We start from the raw sequence: 20,423 nt of genomic DNA, 5'->3' as shown, positions 1-20,423 counted from the left end.
AACCATCCTCTTAAATCTAATTATACCAAATTTTTTCTACAAATGATGATTACACAACTAACCCAATGACTACAATACACATATTAACCCTTATCCTCCAGTGGTATCCTCGTCTTGGAAAGTGGTGAAAAAAAAAAATTGAAAATGACAGTTATTATCGGATTTTGGTATTATAATGAAGAACCATTTTTTTTTTTTTATTTTGGAATAAACATTAAATTTTGGAATGAACAAATTTTCAGGTCCTTTAAAAAAAAAAAAAAAAAAAAAAATGAAAAAACTTGTTTTCATTTTTAGCAATTGCTCAAGTTTGATGTATAAGTATACCCCCCTCCAACTTAATTTTTTATTTTTTTTATTTTGGAATAAACATTAAATTTTGAAATGAACAAATTTTCAGGTCCTTTAAAAAAAAAAAAAAAAAACCCTAATCCTAACCCATCCAACTTAATTTTTTTTTTTTTTCCTCTGGTGTTTTATCCCTCTCCCCATTCCTAAATCCCTATTTCTCTCTTTTTTTTTTTTTTGTTTTATATAGAAACTAACATGTCTACCTGGCATTATATGGTCAGGAACTTGGTGAACCTTTTATGTTAAAATCTAAGATATTTTATTTGTCTAAACTTTTTTAAAGTATTTTTTCTTTTTCTTTTTTTTTTTAAATATAGAAACTAGCATTGCTACCCGACGTTGCCCGGGTGGAGAGAGGTGTTATACTAAGGATATTGAGCAATCACCCAAACTGCCTACTGTTGTTTTGATCCCCCCTCCCTACTACTACTACCATGCCACTCCTCATGAATCATCACCATTGACTCCGGTTCTGCACCATTCTGAGCAACTCAGCCATGCTAATGTCCGCAATGTCATTCATGTTATCTGACATTCTTGTTCTTGGTCTTCCACGTCCTCTTTTGCCAGTGATTGTAGCAAAGAGAAGACCTTTTCTTAGGCCAAAAATCGCAATTGCCTGTCATTGATGTTTTCCAACAGTCTTCTCTAGAACTCATTCGTTTGTACGTTTGCCCACCCAGATATTGGTTTGTGCAACCATTGCTGTCTTTGCCATTGCGATACGTCGTCTTACTTCTTTGGTGTAATCTACTTTGTTTGTGAAAACTGCAACCAGCTAATTGAAATAATTTTCAACATTTTGATTGTGTACAATTACGTTTTCATCATTTTATTTGTCCAAAATTACGTTTTCAACATTTTCATTGTCCACAATTACGTTATCACCATTTTCATTGTCCACAATTACGTTTTCATCATTTTCATTGTCCACAATTACGTTTTCAACATTTTCATTGTCCACAATTACGTTTTCAACATTTTCATTGTCCACAATTACGTTATCACTATTTTCATTGTCCACAATTACGTTATCACTATTTTCATTGTCCACAATTACGTTATCACTATTTTCATTGTCCACAATTAGGTTTTCAACATTTTCATTGTCCACAATTAGGTTTTCAACATTTTCATTGTCCACAATTACGTTTTCATCATTTTCATTGTCCACAATTACGTTTTCATCATTTTCATTGTCCACAATTACGTTTTCATCATTTTCATTGTCCACAATTGCGTTTTTAACATTTTCATTGTCCACAATTACGTTATCACCATTTTTCATTGTCCACAAGTACGTTTTCATCATTTTCATTGTCCACAATTACGTTATCACTATTTTCATTGTCCACAATTACGTTATCACTATTTTCATTGTCCACAATTACGTTTTCATCATTTTCATTGTCCACAATTACGTTTTCAACATTTTCATTGTCCACAATTACGTTATCACCATTTTTCATTGTCCACAATTACGTTTTCATCATTTTCATTGTCCACAATTACGTTTTCAACATTTTCATTGTCCACAAGTACGTTTTCAACATTTTCATTGTCCACAATTACGTTTTCATCATTTTCATTGTCCACAATTACGTTTTCATCATTTTCATTGTCCACAATTACGTTTTCAACATTTTCATTGTCCACAATTACGTTTTCAACATTTTCATTGTCCACAATTACGTTTTCAACATTTTCATTGTCCACAATTACGTTTTCAACATTTTCATTGTCCACAATTACGTTTTCATCATTTTCATTGTCCACAAGTACGTTTTCAACATTTTCATTGTCCACAATTACGTTTTCAACATTTTCATTGTCCATAAGTACGTTTTCATCATTTTCATTGTCCACAATTACGTTTTCATCATTTTCATTGTCCACAATTACGTTTTTAACATTTTCATTGTCCACAATTACGTTTTCAACATTTTCATTGTCCACAAGTACGTTTTCATCATTTTCATTGTCCACAATTACGTTTTCAACATTTTCATTGTCCACAATTACGTTTTCAACATTTTCATTGTCCACAAGTACGTTTTCATCATTTTCATTGTCCACAAGTACGTTTTCATCATTTTCATTGTCCACAATTACGTTTTCATCATTTTCATTGTCCACAATTACGTTTTCAACATTTTCATTGTCCACAAGTACGTTTTCAACATTTTCATTGTCCACAATTACGTTATCACAATTTTTCATTGTCCACAAGTACGTTTTCATCATTTTCATTGTCCACAAGTACGTTTTCATCATTTTCATTGTCCACAAGTACGTTTTCATCATTTTCATTGTCCACAATTACGTTTTCAACATTTTCATTGTCCACAATTACGTTTTCAACATTTTCATTGTCCACAAGTACGTTTTCAACATTTTCATTGTCCACAAGTACGTTTTCATCATTTTCATTGTCCACAAGTACGTTTTCATCATTTTCATTGTCCACAATTACGTTTTCATCATTTTCATTGTCCACAATTACGTTTTCAACATTTTCATTGTCCACAAGTACGTTTTCAACATTTTCATTGTCCACAATTACGTTATCACAATTTTTCATTGTCCACAAGTACGTTTTCATCATTTTCATTGTCCACAAGTACGTTTTCATCATTTTCATTGTCCACAAGTACGTTTTCATCATTTTCATTGTCCACAATTACGTTTTCAACATTTTCATTGTCCACAATTACGTTTTCAACATTTTCATTGTCCACAAGTACTATTTCAACATTTTCATTGTCCACAAGTACGTTTTCATCATTTTCATTGTCCACAAGTACGTTTTCATCATTTTCATTGTCCACAAGTACGTTTTCATCATTTTCATTGTCCACAATTACGTTTTCAACATTTTCATTGTCCACAATTACGTTTTCAACATTTTCATTGTCCACAAGTACGTTTTCAACATTTTCATTGTCCACAAGTACGTTTTCATCATTTTCATTGTCCACAAGTACGTTTTCATCATTTTCATTGTCCACAATTACGTTTTCATCATTTTCATTGTCCACAATTACGTTTTCATCATTTTCATTGTCCACAATTACGTTTTCAACATTTTCATTGTCCACAAGTACGTTTTCAACATTTTCATTGTCCACAATTACGTTATCACAATTTTTCATTGTCCACAAGTACGTTTTCATCATTTTCATTGTCCACAAGTACGTTTTCATCATTTTCATTGTCCACAAGTACGTTTTCATCATTTTCATTGTCCACAATTACGTTTTCAACATTTTCATTGTCCACAATTACGTTTTCAACATTTTCATTGTCCACAAGTACTATTTCAACATTTTCATTGTCCACAAGTACGTTTTCATCATTTTCATTGTCCACAAGTACGTTTTCATCATTTTCATTGTCCACAATTACGTTATCACCATTTTCATTGTCCACAATTACGTTTTCAACATTTTCATTGTCCACAATTACGTTTTCAACATTTTCATTGTCCACAAGTGCGTTTTCATCATTTTCATTGTCCACAAGTACGTTTTCATCATTTTTATTGTCCACAATTACGTTTTCAACATTTTTATTGTCCACAATTACGTTTTCAACATTTTCATTGTCCACAATTACGTTTTCATCATTTTCATTGTCCAAAATTACGTTTTCATCATTTTCATTGTCCACAAGTACGTTTTCATCATTTTCATTGTCCACTAGTACGTTTTCATCATTTTCATTGTCCACAAGTACGTTTTCATCATTTTCATTGTCCACAAGTACGTTTTCATCATTTTCATTGTCCACAATTACGTTTTCAACATTTTCATTGTCCACAATTACGTTTTCAACGTTTTCATTGTCCACAAGTACGTTTTCATCATTTTCATTGTCCACAATTACGTTTTCAACATTTTTATTGTCCGCAATTACGTTATCACCATTTTTCATTGTCCACAATTACGTTTTCAACATTTTCATTGTCCACAATTACGTTTTCAACATTTTCATTGTCCACAATTACGTTTTCATCATTTTCATTGTCCACAATTACGTTTTCATCATTTTCATTGTCCACAAGTACGTTTTTAACATTTTCATTGTCCACAAGTATGTTTTCATCATTTTCATTGTCCACAATTACGTTATCACTATTTTCATTGTCCACAATTACATTATCACCATTTTTATTGTGCACAAGTACGTTTTTATCATTTTCATTGTCCACAATTACGTTATCACTATTTTGATTGTCCACAAGTACGTTTTCATCATTTTCATTGTCCACAATTACATTATCACCATTTTTATTGTCCACAAGTACGTTTTCATCATTTTCATTGTCCACAATTACGTTTTCATCATTTTCATTGTCCACAAGTACGTTTTCATCATTTTCATTGTCCACAATTACATTATCACCATTTTTATTGTCCACAAGTACGTTTTCATCATTTTCATTGTCCACAATTACGTTTTCAACATTTTGATTGTCCACAATTACGTTTTCATCATTTTCATTGTCCACAATTATGTTTTCATCATTTTCATTATCCACAATTACGTTTTCAACATTTTGATTGTCCACAATTACGTTTTCAACATTTTCATTGTCGACAATTACGTTATCACCATTTTAATTGTCCACAAGTACGTTTTCATCATTTTGACTGTCCACAATTACATGTCCAACATTTTGATTGTCCACAATTACATTTTCAACACTTTGATTGTCCACAATTACGTTTTCAACATTTTGATTGTCCACAATTACGTTTTCAACATTTTGATTGTCCACAATTACGTTTTCATGATTTTCATTGTCCACAATTATGTTTTCAACATTTTGATTGTCCACAATTACTTTTTCATCATTTTCATTGTCCACAATTACGTTTTCAACATTTTGATTGTCCACAATTACGTTTTCAACATTTTGATTGTCCACAATTACGTTTTCAACATTTTGATTGTCCACAATTACTTTTTCATCATTTTCATTGTCCACAATTATGTTTTCATCATTTTCATTGTCCACAATTATGTTTTCATCATTTTCATTATCCACAATTACGTTTTCAACATTTTGATTGTCCACAATTACGTTTTCATCATTTTGATTGTCCACAATTACATTTTCAACATTTTGATTGTCCACAATTACGTTTTCAACATTTTGATTGTCCACAATTACGTTTTCATCATTTTGATTGTCCACAATTACGTTTTCATCATTTTCATTATCCACAATTACGTTTTCAACATTTTGATTGTCCACAATTGCGTTTTCATCATTTTCATTATCCACAATTACGTTTTCAACATTTTCATTGTCCACAATTACGTTTTCAACACTTTGATTGTCCACAATTACGTTTTCATCATTTTCATTATCCACAATAACGTTTTCAACATTTTCATTATCCACAATTACGTTTTCATCATTTTGATTTTCCACAATTACGTTTTCATCATTTTCATTGTCCACAATTACGTTTTCATCATTTTGATTGTCCACAATTACGTTTTCATCTTGATTGTCCACAATTACGTTTTCATCATTTTGATTGTCCACAATTATGTTTTCATCATTTTGATTGTCCACAATTACGTTTTCATCATTTTCATTATCCACAATTACGTTTTCATCATTTTCATTATCCAAAATTACGTTTTAATCATTTTGATTGTCCACAATTACGTTTTCATCATTTTGATTGTCCACAATTATGTTTTCATCATTTTAATTATCCACAATTACGTTTTCAACATTTTGATTATCCACAATTACGTTTTCATCATTTTCATTATCCACAATAACGTTTTCAACATTTTGATTGTCCACAATTACGTTTTCATCATTTTGATTGTCCACAATTACGTTTTCATCATTTTCATTATCCACAATTACGTTTTCAACATTTTGATTGTCCACAATTACGTTTTCATCATTTTCATTATCCACAATTACGTTTTCATCATTTTGATTGTCCACAATTACGTTTTCATCATTTTCATTGTCCACAATTACGTTTTCATCATTTTGATTGTCCACAATTACGTTTTCATCATTTTGATTGTCCACAATTACGTTTTCATCATTTTGATTGTCCACAATTATGTTTTCATCATTTTGATTGTCCACAATTACGTTTTCATCATTTTCATTATCCACAATTACGTTTTCATCATTTTCATTATCCAAAATTACGTTTTCATCATTTTGATTGTCCACAATTACGTTTTCATCATTTTGATTGTCCACAATTATGTTTTCATCATTTTCATTATCCACAATTACGTTTTCAACATTTTGATTATCCACAATTACGTTTTCATCATTTTCATTATCCACAATTACGTTTTCAACATTTTGATTGTCCACAATTACGTTTTCATCATTTTGATTGTCCACAATTACGTTTTCATCATTTTCATTGTCCACAATTACGTTTTCATCATTTTCATTGTCCACAATTACGTTTTCATCATTTTCATTGTCCACAATTACGTTTTCATCATTGTGATTGTCCACAATTACGTTTTCATCATTTTGATTGTCCACAATTACGTTTTCATCATTTTGATTGTCCACAATTATGTTTTCATCATTTTCATTATCCACAATTACGTTTTCATCATTTTGATTGTCCACAATTACGTTTTCATCATTTTGATTGTCCACAATGATGTTTTCATCATTTTCATTATCCACAATTACGTTTTCAACATTTTGATTATCCACAATTACGTTTTCATCATTTTCATTATCCACAATTACGTTTTCAACATTTTGATTGTCCACAATTACGTTTTCATCATTTTGATTGTCCACAATTACGTTTTCATCATTTTCATTATCCACAATTACGTTTTCAACATTTTCATTGTCCACAATTACGTTTTCAACATTTTGATTGTCCACAATTACATTTTCATCATTTTGATTGTCCACAATTACATTTTCATCATTTTGATTGTCCACAATTACATTTTCATCATTTTGATTGTCCACAATTACATTTTCATCATTTTGATTGTCCACAATTACGTTTTCAACATTTTGATTGTCCACAATTACATTTTCATCATTTTGATTGTCCACAATTACATTTTCATCATTTTGATTGTCCACAATTACATTTTCATCATTTTGATTGTCCACAATTACATTTTCATCATTTTGATTGTCCACAATTACATTTTCATCATTTTGATTGTCCACAATTACATTTTAATCATTTTGATTATCCACAATTACATTTTCATCATTTTGATTGTCCACAATTACATTTTCATCATTTTGATTGTCCACAATTACGTTTTCATCATTTTCATTATCCGCAATTACGTTTTCAACATTTTGATTGTCCACAATTACGTTTTCAACATTTTGATTGTCCACAGTTACATTTTCATCATTTTGATTGTCCACAATTACATTTTCATCATTTTGATTGTCCACAATTACATTTTCATCATTTTGATTGTCCACAATTACATTTTCAACATTTTGATTGTCCACAATTACATTTTCATCATTTTGATTGTCCACAATTACATTTTCATCATTTTGATTGTCCACAATTACATTTTCATCATTTTGATTGTCCACAATTACGTTTTCAACATTTTGATTATCCACAATTACGTTTTCAACATTTTGATTGTCCACAATTACGTTTTCATCATTTTCATTGTCCACAATTATGTTTTCATCATTTTCATTGTCCACAATTATGTTTTCATCATTTTCATTATCCACAATTACGTTTTCAACATTTTGACTGTCCACAATTACGTTTTCATCATTTTGATTGTCCACAATTACATTTTCAACATTTTGATTGTCCACAATTACGTTTTCAACATTTTGATTGTCCACAATTACGTTTTCATCATTTTGATTGTCCACAATTACGTTTTCATCATTTTCATTATCCACAATTACGTTTTACAACATTTTGATTGTCCACAATTGCGTTTTCATCATTTTCATTATCCACAATTACGTTTTCAACATTTTCATTGTCCACAATTACGTTTTCAACATTTTGATTGTCCACAATTACGTTTTCATCATTTTCATTATCCACAATTACGTTTTCAACATTTTCATTATCCACAATTACGTTTTCATCATTTTGATTTTCCACAATTACGTTTTCATCATTTTCATTGTCCACAATTACGTTTTCATCATTTTGATTGTCCACAATTACGTTTTCATCATTTTGATTGTCCACAATTACGTTTTCATCATTTTGATTGTCCACAATTATGTTTTCATCATTTTGATTGTCCACAATTACGTTTTCATCATTTTCATTATCCACAATTACGTTTTCATCATTTTCATTATCCAAAATTACGTTTTCATCATTTTGATTGTCCACAATTACGTTTTCATCATTTTGATTGTCCACAATTATGTTTTCATCATTTTCATTATCCACAATTACGTTTTCAACATTTTGATTATCCACAATTACGTTTTCATCATTTTGATTATCCACAATTACGTTTTCAACATTTTGATTGTCCACAATTACGTTTTCATCATTTTGATTGTCCACAATTACGTTTTCATCATTTTCATTATCCACAATTACGTTTTCAACATTTTGATTGTCCACAATTACATTTTCATCATTTTCATTATCCACAATTACGTTTTCATCATTTTGATTGTCCACAATTACGTTTTCATCATTTTGATTGTCCACAATTACGTTTTCATCATTTTCATTGTCCACAATTACGTTTTCATCATTTTCATTGTCCACAATTACGTTTTCATCATTTTCATTGTCCACAATTACGTTTTCATCATTTTGATTGTCCACAATTACGTTTTCATCATTTTGATTGTCCACAATTATGTTTTCATCATTTTGATTGTCCACAATTACGTTTTCATCATTTTCATTATCCACAATTACGTTTTCATCATTTTCATTATCCAAAATTACGTTTTCATCATTTTGATTGTCCACAATTACGTTTTCATCATTTTGATTGTCCACAATTATGTTTTCATCATTTTCATTATCCACAATTACGTTTTCAACATTTTGATTATCCACAATTACGTTTTCATCATTTTCATTATCCACAATTACGTTTTCAACATTTTGATTGTCCACAATTACGTTTTCATCATTTTGATTGTCCACAATTACGTTTTCATCATATTCATTATCCACAATTACGTTTTCAACATTTTGATTGTCCACAATTACGTTTTCAACATTTTGATTGTCCACAATTACATTTTCATCATTTTGATTGTCCACAATTACATTTTAATCATTTTGATTGTCCACAATTACATTTTCATCATTTTGATTGTCCACAATTACGTTTTCATCATTTTGATTGTCCACAATTACATTTTCATCATTTTGATTGTCCACAATTACGTTTTCAACATTTTGATTGTCCACAATTACATTTTCATCATTTTGATTGTCCACAATTACATTTTCATTATTTTGATTGTCCACAATTACATTTTCATCATTTTGATTGTCCACAATTACATTTTCATCATTTTGATTGTCCACAATTAAATTTTCATCATTTTGATTGTCCACAATTACATTTTCATCATTTTGATTGTCCACAATTACATTTTCATCATTTTGATTGTCCACAATTACGTTTTCATCATTTTCATTATCCACAATTACGTTTTCAACATTTTGATTGTCCACAATGACGTTTTCAACATTTTGATTGTCCACAATTACATTTTCATCATTTTGATTGTCCACAATTACATTTTCATCATTTTGATTGTCCACAATTACATTTTCATCATTTTGATTGTCCACAATTACATTTTCAACATTTTGATTGTCCACAATTACATTTTTATCATTTTGATTGTCCACAATTACGTTTTCATCATTTTGATTGTCCACAATTACATTTTCATCATTTTGATTGTCCACAATTACGTTTTCATCATTTTGATTGTCCACAATTACATTTTAATCATTTTCATTATCCACAATTACATTTTCATCATTTTGATTGTCCACAATTACGTTTTCATCATTTTGATTGTCCACAATTACATTTTCATCATTTTGATTGTCCACAATTACATTTTCATCATTTTGATTGTCCACAATTACATTTTCATCATTTTGATTGTCCACAATTACGTTTTCAACATTTTGATTATCCACAATTACGTTTTCAACATTTTGATTGTCCACAATTACGTTTTCATCATTTTGATTGTCCACAATTACATTTTCAACATTTTGATTGTCCACAATTACGTTTTAATCATTTTCATTATCCACAATTACGTTTTCAACATTTTGATTGTCCACAATTACGTTTTCATCATTTTCATTGTCCACAATTATGTTTTCATCATTTTCATTATCCACAATTACGTTTTCAACATTTTGATTGTCCACAATTACGTTTTCAACATTTTCATTGTCCACAATTACGTTATCACCATTCTCATTGTCCACAAGTACGTTTTCATCATTTTGACTGTCCACAATTACATGTGCAACATTTTAATTGTCCACAATTACGTTTTCATCATTTTGATTGTCCACAATTACATTTTCAACATTTTGATTGTCCACAATTACGTTTTCAACATTTTGATTGTCCACAATTACGTTTTCAACATTTTGATTGTCCACAATTACGTTTTCAACATTTTGATTGTCCACAATTACGTTTTCATGATTTTCATTGTCCACAATTGCGTTTTCATCATTTTCATTGTCCACAATTACGTTTTCAACATTTTCATTGTCCACAATTACGTTTTCAACATTTTCATTGTCCACAATTACGTTTTCAACATTTTGATTGTCCACAATTACGTTTTCAACATTTTCATTGTCCACAATTACGTTTTCATCATTTTGATTGTCCACAATTACGTTTTCAACATTTTCATTGTCCACAATTACGTTTTCATCATTTTAATTGTCCACAATTACATTTTCATCATTTTGATTGTCCACAATTACGTTTTCATCATTTTGATTGTCCACAATTACATTTTCAACATTTTGATTATCCACAATTACATTTCCCATCATTTTGATTGTCCACAATTACGTTTTCATCATTTTGATTGTCCACAATTACATTTTCAACATTTTGATTGTCCACAATTACGTTTTCAACATTTTGATTGTCCACAATTACATTTTCAACATTTTGATTGTCCACAATTACATTTTCATCATTTTGATTGTCCACAATTACATTTTCATCATTTTGATTGTCCACAATTACATTTTCATCATTTTGATTGTCCACAATTACATTTTCATCATTTTGATTGTCCACAATTACGTTTTCATCATTTTGATTGTCCACAATTACATTTTCATCATTTTGATTGTCCACAATTACATTTTCATCATTTTGATTGTCCACAATTACATTTTCATCATTTTGATTGTCCACAATTACGTTTTCAACATTTTGATTATCCACAATTACGTTTTCAACATTTTGATTGTCCACAATTACGTTTTCATCATTTTGATTGTCCACAATTACATTTTCAACATTTTGATTGTCCACAATTACGTTTTAATCATTTTCATTATCCACAATTACGTTTTCAACATTTTGATTGTCCACAATTACGTTTTTATCATTTTCATTGTCCACAATTATGTTTTCATCATTTTCATTATCCACAATTACGTTTTCAACATTTTGATTGTCCACAATTACGTTTTCAACATTTTCATTGTCCACAATTACGTTATCACAATTCTCATTGTCCACAAGTACGTTTTCATCATTTTGACTGTCCACAATTACATGTCCAACATTTTAATTGTCCACAATTACGTTTTCATCATTTTGATTGTCCACAATTACATTTTCAACATTTTGATTGTCCACAATTACGTTTTCAACATTTTGATTGTCCACAATTACGTTTTCAACATTTTGATTGTCCACAATTACGTTTTCATTATTTTCATTGTCCACAATTGCGTTTTCATCATTTTCATTGTCCACAATTACGTTTTCAACATTTTCATTGTCCACAATTACGTTTTCAACATTTTCATTGTCCACAATTACGTTTTCAACATTTTGATTGTCCACAATTACGTTTTCAACATTTTCATTGTCCACAATTACGTTTTCATCATTTTGATTGTCCACAATTACGTTTTCAACATTTTCATTGTCCACAATTACGTTTTCATCATTTTGATTGTCCACAATTACATTTTCATCATTTTGATTGTCCACAATTACGTTTTCATCATTTTGATTGTCCACAATTACATTTTCAACATTTTGATAGTCCACAATTACGTTTTCATCATTTTGATTGTCCACAATTACATTTTCAACATTTTGATTGTCCACAATTACGTTTTCAACATTTTGATTGTCCACAATTACATTTTCAACATTTTGATTGTCCACAATTACATTTTCATCATTTTGATTGTCCACAATTACATTTTCATCATTTTGATTGTCCACAATTACATTTTCATCATTTTGATTGTCCACAATTACATTTTCATCATTTTGATTGTCCACAATTACATTTTCATCATTTTGATTGTCCACAATTACATTTTCATCATTTTGATTGTCCACAATTACATTTTCATCATTTTGATTGTCCACAATTACGTTTTCATCATTTTGATTGTCCACAATTACATTTTCATCATTTTGATTGTCCACAATTACATTTTCATCATTTTGATTGTCCACAATTACATTTTCATCATTTTGATTGTCCACAAGTACGTTTTCAACATTTTGATTATCCACAATTACGTTTTCAACATTTTGATTGTCCACAATTACGTTTTCATCATTTTGATTGTCCACAATTACATTTTCAACATTTTGATTGTCCACAATTACGTTTTAATCATTTTCATTATCCACAATTACGTTTTCAACATTTTCATCATCCACAATTGCGTTTTCATCATTTTCATTGTCCACAATTACATTTTCAACATTTTCATTGTCCACAATTACGTTTTCAACATTTTCATTGTCCACAATTACGTTTTCAACATTTTCATTGTCCACAATTACGTTTTCAACATTTTCATTGTCCACAATTACGTTTTCAACATGTTCATTGTCCACAATTACGTTTTAACATTTTCATTGTCCACAATTACGTTTTCAACATTTTCATTGTCCACAATTACGTTTTCAACATTTTCATTGTCCACAATTACGTTTTCAACATTTTCATTGTCCACAATTACGTTTCCAACATTTTCATTGTCCACAATTACGTTTTCAACATTTTCATTGTCCACAATTACGTTTTCAACATTTTCATTGTCCACAATTACGTTTTCAACATTTTCATTGTCCACAATTACGTTTTCAACATTTTCATTGTCCACAATTACGTTTTCAACATTTTCATTGTCCACAATTACGTTTTCAACATTTTCATTGTCCACAATTACGTTTTCAACATTTTCATTGCCCACAATTACGTTTTTAACATTTTCATTGCCCACAATTACGTTTTTAACATTATCATTGTCCACAATTACGTTATCACCATTTTCATTGTCCACAATTACGTTTTCAAGATTTTCATTGTCCACAATTACGTTTTTAACATTTTCATTGTCCACAATTACGTTTTTAACATTTTCATTGTCCACAATTACGTTATCACCATTTTCATTGTCCACAATTACGTTTTCAACATTTTGATTGTCCACAATTACGTTTTTAACATTTTCATTGTCCACAATTACGTTATCACCATTTTCATTGTCCACAATTACGTTTTCAAGATTTTCATTGTCCACAATTACGTTTTTAACATTTTCATTGTCCACAATTACGTTATCACCATTTTCATTGTCCACAATTACGTTTTCAAGATTTTCGTTGTCCACAATTACGTTTTTTACATTTTCATTGTCCACAATTACGTTTTCAACATTTTCATTGCCCACAATTACGTTTTCAACATTTTCATTGTCCACAATTACGTTTTCAACATTTGGTGCTGGTGTTACTTTCATGACCTCCCCAAGACGATGGCGAATCCCCCATGCAGGGGCCAAAAGACAGAAGCAGACAGGTATGTTGTTATGTGTATGCGTATTATACGGTTTTATTCCATACATGGGCGAATGGTGGCCTTATAGAGGTACAGGATACTTTAGGGTGTTAGTAGTTAGTTACGGCATATCAACCCTTTTCAGGTTATTTAATGCCAAATCCAGTGATTTTGAAGAAAATTTTATTACTAGAATATATTTGTTGTTTTTAAATCTCGTTTGCTTTGGTTGTTTTACGGCATATTAACTCTTTTCGGTTTATTTAATGCCGAATCCAGTGATTTTGGAAATAGTATTCACGTTGCATCCAGTTATTTTGTAGAAGGTTTTTATTCTTTAATATCTTTGTATCTTCAATCGCTAGTTTGTAGTGTTTGGTTTGGTTGTTTTATAGTGGATTTTATCAGTTTTGTTCCCTGCCCTGCAGAACATGAATGAATCTTGCAATGGGAGAGGGGAAGAGGGTTACAGTATTAATGTTTGGTACATTTTAAGTTAGGAAACCAGTCAGGAAGTGGAGGAGATAGAAAGAGAAAGGGGGAATGGAAAGAAGGTGGATTGTTGTTTTTTTTTTTTTTTGTTGTGTAGAACATAATTAAGTTTTACAAAAGGAAGTAGAAAAACAAAAAGCATCAATGTTAGGTGCATTTCGTCTCAGGAAGCCAATATCTTCAGACAACCTGATCTGGTAGCACCAGGCGTATCTATGTTTCACACACACACGAAAACCAGATGAGTCACGAGCCATTAAGATAGACATATAGGACATGAAAAGACAACACTCCGTTAAATGCACAGTTGGATAAGAATACATAAAAACGATTTAGGGAGGACAAAATACGCAATAGAGATAGGGTTGTACGCTGGAGAAGTTCAAAAGAAAGAAAGATAAATCAGAAAACCTTACTTTGTAAACTTCGGGTAGGACTGCGTTGAGCACTTTTCGCAGAAATTCCTTCAACTCTGTACATGATTTATTGACCGTCTGTCCATAACTCGAGCCCCACATGACCGACTGCAAGAGGCATGGGGACACTTTGCTTCCTTCACTGTTGGAATATTGCTTCCGGCTGAAAGTTTGGGAAAAAGAAAAAAAAAGAAAAAGAATAGATAAATTATCTAAAGTGTTTGATCATTTTCTTTTACAGCGTATCAACTTGTAGACATCTATGCTGACGACACTACCATTTATGGTAGCACATCTAAGACAGTAAACGACCAAGTTCTCTCCAATTCTCTCTCCTCTGATCTTGAGCACGTAGTACAATGGGGTAAGGAGTGGCTGGTTACTTTTAATGCATCTAAAACCAAGCTTCTCTCTTTACATCATCAACATTCTGATCCACATCTGGCATCAATTGAAATGAATGGCTCTCGTCTTCAGGAGGCCTCAAGTTTTGACAAGCTTCTTGGCTTGACCATTACTCCTGATCTTAAATGGAACACGTACATCAAATCTGTTGCCAAGGCCGCTGGAAAAATGGTGGGATCTTTCTATCGATCTGGTAGATATCTCATTGCTGATGCTATTCTCTATCTATATAAGAGCCAGGTACGTCCAAGGATGGAATACTGTTGCCACATCTGGGCAGGAGCTGCTAGAAAGGACTTGGCCTGCCTTGATAGAGTTCAAAATAGACTTCATAGCCTCATAGGAGATGTCCTTTTCTCCTCCTTGCAACCTCTATCTCACAGAAGAGGTGTTGCGAGTTTGTCTCTGATGTATCGTTATTTTCATGCAAAGTGTTCTACTGAGCTTCAATCTATGGTCCCCCCTCGCCAAACTTTCACAAGAAACACTCGTCTAGCTGTAAACACTATCAATAATTCTCCCCACTCTTTATCTGTGCCTAAACCTAAACGTAGATTCCATGAACAAAGCTTCTTTCTTAGAACTGCACGCCTGTGGAATTGTCTTCCGTTTTCCTGCTTTCCGGCTGACTACAATATGGTTGTGTTCAAGTCTAAAGTAAATAAGTTCTTGATGAGCCGTTCCATATAAGTTATCAAATTTACCAAATTTTCATTACTAATGATTACTATATTGTCCAATTTCTATTGTACACTCTTTAACTCTTATCCTTGAGTGGCCTCTTGGCCTTGATAATGTGGTGATGCCTATGTAAAAAAAAAAAAAAATGGGAGGGAAATGTACACATAGACAATTACACTTTTATAGACATACTAGCATTTCAGCCCGGCATTGCCCAGATGTTTGGATGTGGATGTTAAGCAAAAAAAAAAAAAAAGTGGTAGTAGGAAGGCAGGCTCGAACCCGTACCGCAAAGGAGGAAAAGAACGGAAAAAAACCTGACTTCTATGCTGTTACGACCACCGCCAAAGCAGAAGTGACATTTTTTTAAATTAAGGCTAGACAACAGGACAACAATATCGGCGAAAAAAGCGACCCCCCCCCCCCATCTGTAGAAAAGTTCCCAGTTGAAGCTGAAGATATTAATGTTTCTAGCCAATTTTTTCGATATTTGCCGTCTGAAAGGTCGAACTTTAAAACGATACTGATCTTGGTAAAATCCGTCGTCTCTATCGAAAGTTTAAGGCAGACATGCAAACAGACATACATATATACATTTATATATTGGTAACTAAAAATTTTCGACCCAAACCAATTAAAAAGCTTGCCCTATCTCTGAATACCCTTTATCTAAAATTTAAAATATTTAGCTGTGGCATTCAAAGTTGGTGACGTTAGGAGAAAGAGTCTGAAAATATGGAAACAAGCAGACATATAGCCTTTCATATATTAAAATTTTGCTCTGGGTTACGGTTAGAATTTTGCTCTGGGTTAGGGTTAGAATTTTGGTTACGGTTAGGGTTAGAATTTTGCTCTGGGTTACGGTTAGGGTTAGAATTTTGCTCTGGGTTACGGTTAGGGTTAGAATTTTGCTCTGGGTTACGGTTAGGGTTAGAATTTTGCTCTGGGTTACGGTTAGGGTTAGAATTTTGCTCTGGGTTACGGTTAGGGTTAGAATTTTGCTCTGGGTTACGGTTAGGGTTAGAATTTTGCTCTGGGTTACGGTTAGGGTTAGAATTTTGCTCTGAGTTACGGTTAGGGTTAGAATTTTGCTCTGGGTTACGGTTAGGGTTAGAATTTTGCTCTGGGTTACGGTTAGGGTTAGAATTTTGCTCTGGGTTACGGTTAGGGTTAGAATTTTGCTCTGGGTTACGGTTAGGGTTAGAATTTTGCTCTGGGTTACGGTTAGGGTTAGAATTTTGCTCTGGTTACGGTTAGGGTTAGAATTTTGCTCTGGGTTACGGTTAGGGTTAGAATTTTGCTCTGGGTTACGGTTAGGGTTAGAATTTTGCTCTGGGTTAGGGTTAGAATTTTGCTCTGGGTTATTGCTGGATAACCCTACTAGTGATAAATACTTGTACAGTAAAATGATTGAAAAAGCTCACCTTCTAACATGCTCGCTAAAATCTTGTTCGATTACTGCCAATAGATATTTGAGCAAAAGCAAACTGCCTTCAGACATGCCCTGGTCGGATCCCGTCATGTCTACGTGTAACGATGATCTGAGGAAAGAAAGAAAAACGATGCACGTAATAAACTAGAATAGATCCAAACAATGTGTGCATTTGATAATTGAAAGTGAACCAGAAAAAAAAAAAAAAGCCAAGCATACAGGGTCATACTGCACGAGTAATGTTTGTGCAAAATTTAAAAAAAAAATTTAAGTAGCAATACACATAAAAAAATTTAAATGGCTTAAAATATTTCAATATTGGTATATATATATATATATATATATATATAGAAAGAGCCTGATAAGCTAAGAAACAATCTTTTTAAATTTTTAAAATCCAATTAAAATCTGCGTGTTTGGATATTTCCCCTTTTAAGACCATATGCGTTTTGTCACATTTTTTGCACTACTTTTTCAGTAAAAATGCTATATCTTTGTTAAAACGCAAGACTAAGCAATGAAATTTGCCATATAAGTGTATTTTTGTGCAAGGAATCTGAATATGCTACTTCAAATCTCCAGAAATGAATGGTTTCCAAATAATCTGCAGTAAATGCACATAAATATGCTGCGATTGCTAAAAATGCCATGTATTCATTTAAAGAAAAGAAGTTAGAGAACTCAAAGTTTAGTTGTAATGCATTTTATGTGCCAAAAACTGAAATCGAAATCTAGGATTGGTTAAAAATGAATATATTGCAATATTTCTTTGGTATTATTGTAGATTAATACCTTCTGTTACCCCCTCCCCATCTGACCACCTCTCCAAAACATGTGGTTCTACCTTTATAGACAATTGCATGTGAACTACTTGTACTTAGCGTTATTGTTAAGGCTAAAGGTTTTAGGAGGAGGCTTGCCACTCATACCTAGGATTAGACATAGAATTAAGCCAGTTTTTTTTTTTTTAAGAGGGTGTTTTTGATACCCATTGTGAAACTTTACAAGAATTATGACAAACAGACAAAAATAAATGTTATTTAAAAAGTGACATCCCTCTAACAGAAAACATGGTGCTTGGAAAAATATCAAGTATTTAAATTCTATTTAAATATAAAAAAAGGAACAAGTTTTTGCTAAAGCTGACAAATTGTTAAAAATTTTGACTTAATGTTATGTCTTTTCCTACTGTTTTTATTTTTTAACTGAGCACCTCCTACAAATATTTAAATATTGATTTTTTATTTTATTTTTAATAATCGGGTAGATTAGTTTCCACTCGATAATAATTCACTGAAAACAATTTTAAGGGACGAAAATTAGAAGTGTGTGTACCGTTCGTACACGTGAACCAAAACACTGATGGTTCACATTTTCACTTGTTAAAACATTTTAAAATTTACTACAACGCAGTTTTTTTAAAATATTTGTATGGTTGATAACAAAATAGCTCTAACTAAACATGTAAGAAATTTTTTTTATAACCAGATTTTCAATTTAAAAAAAAAATCGATCTGGAATAAAAATAAACAACAAAAACAAAACGTCTGTTTACGCCATATTATCACTGCTGCTGCTATTTACTAATACTACAGAAGTCTTGATTCAAATTCATAACGATTTTTTCAAATATTATGTTTTTAAATTGCTACGTACCACAAGAGAAAACACTGTCCAATCATCTTTTTAACGAATAAACATAGTAAAAAGATTGTTTTATTTAATAGTGAGTGTCCGAAGAAACTTTTTTTCAAAATTTTCAATACTCATCATTTTGAAATCTTTTTTTTAACACAACAAAAAAAAAAAAAGTCGTCAAATGAATTTTGGACACTCGAAACTATTAAAAATGACATCTCTTTTGGCTAATTTCCACATTTCATTTAAAAATTCTTCACAGAAACACGGTACGAATGTTTAGAAATCAGGGGGTGTCGTTACAAAATCTTACCGAAAATGTTGTTTTATGATGTTCACATTTTTATCACTTTATTTGCTTAAAACTCTTTAAATATATAATGTATGCTATTATTTACTAATTCATTTGAAAGTATATTCATTTCCGAACAAAACGGTGGTATTTTTAAAACTTAAAGTGCTTTGGTTTTTAAAATATGACTATTTTAGCAGAAACCCCTTGAAATCTGTGATTATCCAAAGCGTTTTAACAGCCATGTGTATTGCTAATTTAAGGAGTGGTTACTGGGAAAAGTGCTAACAAACAAACAGACGAACAATTTGAGGGCAATTTTCTCCCCAATGGGGCAACCAGAATTATCTTGGAAAATCTGGCAAACATTTACTTTCACCATGACTAATGTTTGCGCAAAATTTTTAAAAGTCTAACGCGTAAGAGCGAACAGAGGCACAAACTGATCAATAGTTGGTTAGGGTTGAAACTTATAAAATTGTTAATTTGCAAAAAAAAAAAAAAAATTTTTTTAATAATAATGATAATGTTGTTCATCAAATTCCGTCTGTGTTTGTTTACAATCATGTCAGCTGATATTTGGGCTTGACGATTTTAAAAATAGTCTTTCTTCTCTTCTAGATAAAAAAAGAGGAATATTTTACCTTACAC

The 20,423-nt window shown here is 31.1% G+C and overlaps 1 protein-coding gene across 2 annotated transcripts in view; it reads right to left on the bottom strand.

The window, feature by feature from the left end:
* Nucleotides 1–20,423, bottom strand: part of LOC145269130 (uncharacterized) — a 267,872-nt gene that overhangs the window by 133,533 nt on the left and 113,916 nt on the right. For both annotated transcript variants that reach the window (XM_080124733.1, XM_080124734.1), the window contains exons 10-11: nt 17,835–17,951; nt 15,325–15,487 (exon numbers count right to left, since the gene is read on the bottom strand). In XM_080124733.1, coding sequence (XP_079980859.1) covers nt 15,325–15,487; nt 17,835–17,951 — 280 coding nt within the window. The remainder of the gene's footprint in view (nt 1–15,324; nt 15,488–17,834; nt 17,952–20,423) is intronic.

Source organism: Euprymna scolopes, chromosome 45 (assembly GCF_053919585.1).
Source record: "Euprymna scolopes isolate OS-2025 chromosome 45, ASM5391958v1, whole genome shotgun sequence".
NCBI lineage: Eukaryota > Metazoa > Mollusca > Cephalopoda > Sepiida > Sepiolidae > Euprymna > Euprymna scolopes.
The sequence above is the reverse complement of the archived record's forward strand: the minus strand, read 5'-3'. Positions and strand labels throughout refer to the sequence as shown.